We start from the raw sequence: 1,706 nt of genomic DNA on the forward strand, positions 1-1,706 counted from the left end.
AGGATTCCATTAGCTTAAATCAAGGAACTGATCATGTACACCTCTGGCTATAAAAGCCACCATGTATAATCGATTCAAGTCAAGGAAAACAATCATTTTTCCCATATATTCTCTTGTCTTTTATCATGGTATCGGAGCGTTGAACCGACACGCTCCTTTCTCTTCTCTTCTCATGGGAGAACCCACCACCAATACGTCATCTTGCTCAACCAGATGACCCCTTTAACAATCCCTATACTCTCCATCACTCCCGATAGTCCCACGGCTATCCTTGCGTCTCCTTCATCGAATGGCGACAACTTCAATACTTGGGTTCATGCCATGACGATGGCTTTAAGAGCAAAAAATAAGCTTGGGTTTGTCGATGGAACAATACCCATGTCGGATGCTGCTGCAACCGAGTATGCTCGATGGATACGAGTCAACGATATGGTGGCGTCTTGGCTTCTTCAATCCATCACTCCAGAACTTGCAGCTAGTGTCATTTATGCAGATTCTGCTCATACCATTTGGGCAGAACTCCAAAATCGTTTCTCTCAACCAAATACTACCAAGATCTATCAGATCAAACAAGATATCGCTGATTGGAAGCAACATAATCTTTCCGTCATTGCCTATTTCACAAAACTCAAAGGTTTGTGGGATGAACTGACATCTTATGTCTCTTTGCCAGATTGCAAATGCGGCGCTTCGCATAAATTGAATGCATTTATTCAACAGGATTATGCCATGAAGTTTCTTCAAGGACTTCATGAATCTTTTGCTCCTCTAAGGAGTCAAGTTCTTCTGCAAGACCCTTTGCCTTCGATTGCAAAACTTTATTCTCTAGCACTACAAGAGGAAAAGCAACGTGAGATATCTTCTATCTCTAGTACCAAACCTGAAGCATCGACCCTTATTTCACGTGGGCAAAAGGGTCGACCTCATTGTGACCATTGTTCTATGGATGGCCACACCATCCATACTTGTTACAAATTGCATGGATATCCTCCAAAGAAAGGAGATGCTTCGCCTCTAATACTTGTACTTATTGCAAAAGGATTGGTCACACAAAGTGACAACCTGTTACAAGCTTCATGGTTATCCTCCAAAGCAAGCATCGCCAAGTCCTTCCCAGTAGAAGGGTTTTCAAGGCTGCGAGGACATATTGAGAATACCACACCGCCTCCAACTCTCAAAATCCTACCATCTCACGATCAATATGCACAAATACTTACCATCCTTCAACAAGGTAGTACTCGCCTAGTGTGAACTTAGCAGTGATTGCTCTCACATCTGTTGTTTCTTCACCCACTGAGTGGATCATCGATTTTGGTGCTAATGAACAAATCTGCTCATCCATCAATTCATTGAGTTCTCTTGAGTCCGGTCCTAGTATCATGACCGTTCAACAACCAGATGGCACTCATGCTTCTATTTCTAATATTGGTTACGTGGAATTTAATTCTAATTTTTGTCTCCATAATGTATTGCATGTCCCATCATTTCAGTTCAATTTGCTCTCCATTTCAAAAATTACAAAATCTTTGAATTGCTCTAACATTTTTCCCCGATTTCGTATCTTCTAGGACACAACCAGGAACACGATTGGACCTGGGACATGCTCGTGACGGACTCTATTACCTCACCAAACCCACTACTTTGCTCGCATTGCTTCTTCTCCATATGACCTTTGGCATTGGCGCCTTGGTCACCCATCATCCTCA

At 42.4% G+C, this 1,706-nt stretch overlaps 1 protein-coding gene across 1 annotated transcript; it reads left to right on the forward strand.

Moving 5' to 3' along the window:
* The first annotated feature begins 327 nt into the window (after positions 1 to 327).
* On the forward strand, positions 328 to 1,251 carry LOC122662806. Its single transcript, XM_043858546.1, has one exon. The coding sequence runs from the start codon at positions 328 to 330 to the stop codon at positions 1,249 to 1,251; it is 924 nt and encodes a 307-aa protein (XP_043714481.1).
* Positions 1,252 to 1,706: the final 455 nt, after the last annotated feature.

The sequence above is a fragment of the Telopea speciosissima genome, chromosome 1, assembly GCF_018873765.1.
Source record: "Telopea speciosissima isolate NSW1024214 ecotype Mountain lineage chromosome 1, Tspe_v1, whole genome shotgun sequence".
NCBI lineage: Eukaryota > Viridiplantae > Streptophyta > Magnoliopsida > Proteales > Proteaceae > Telopea > Telopea speciosissima.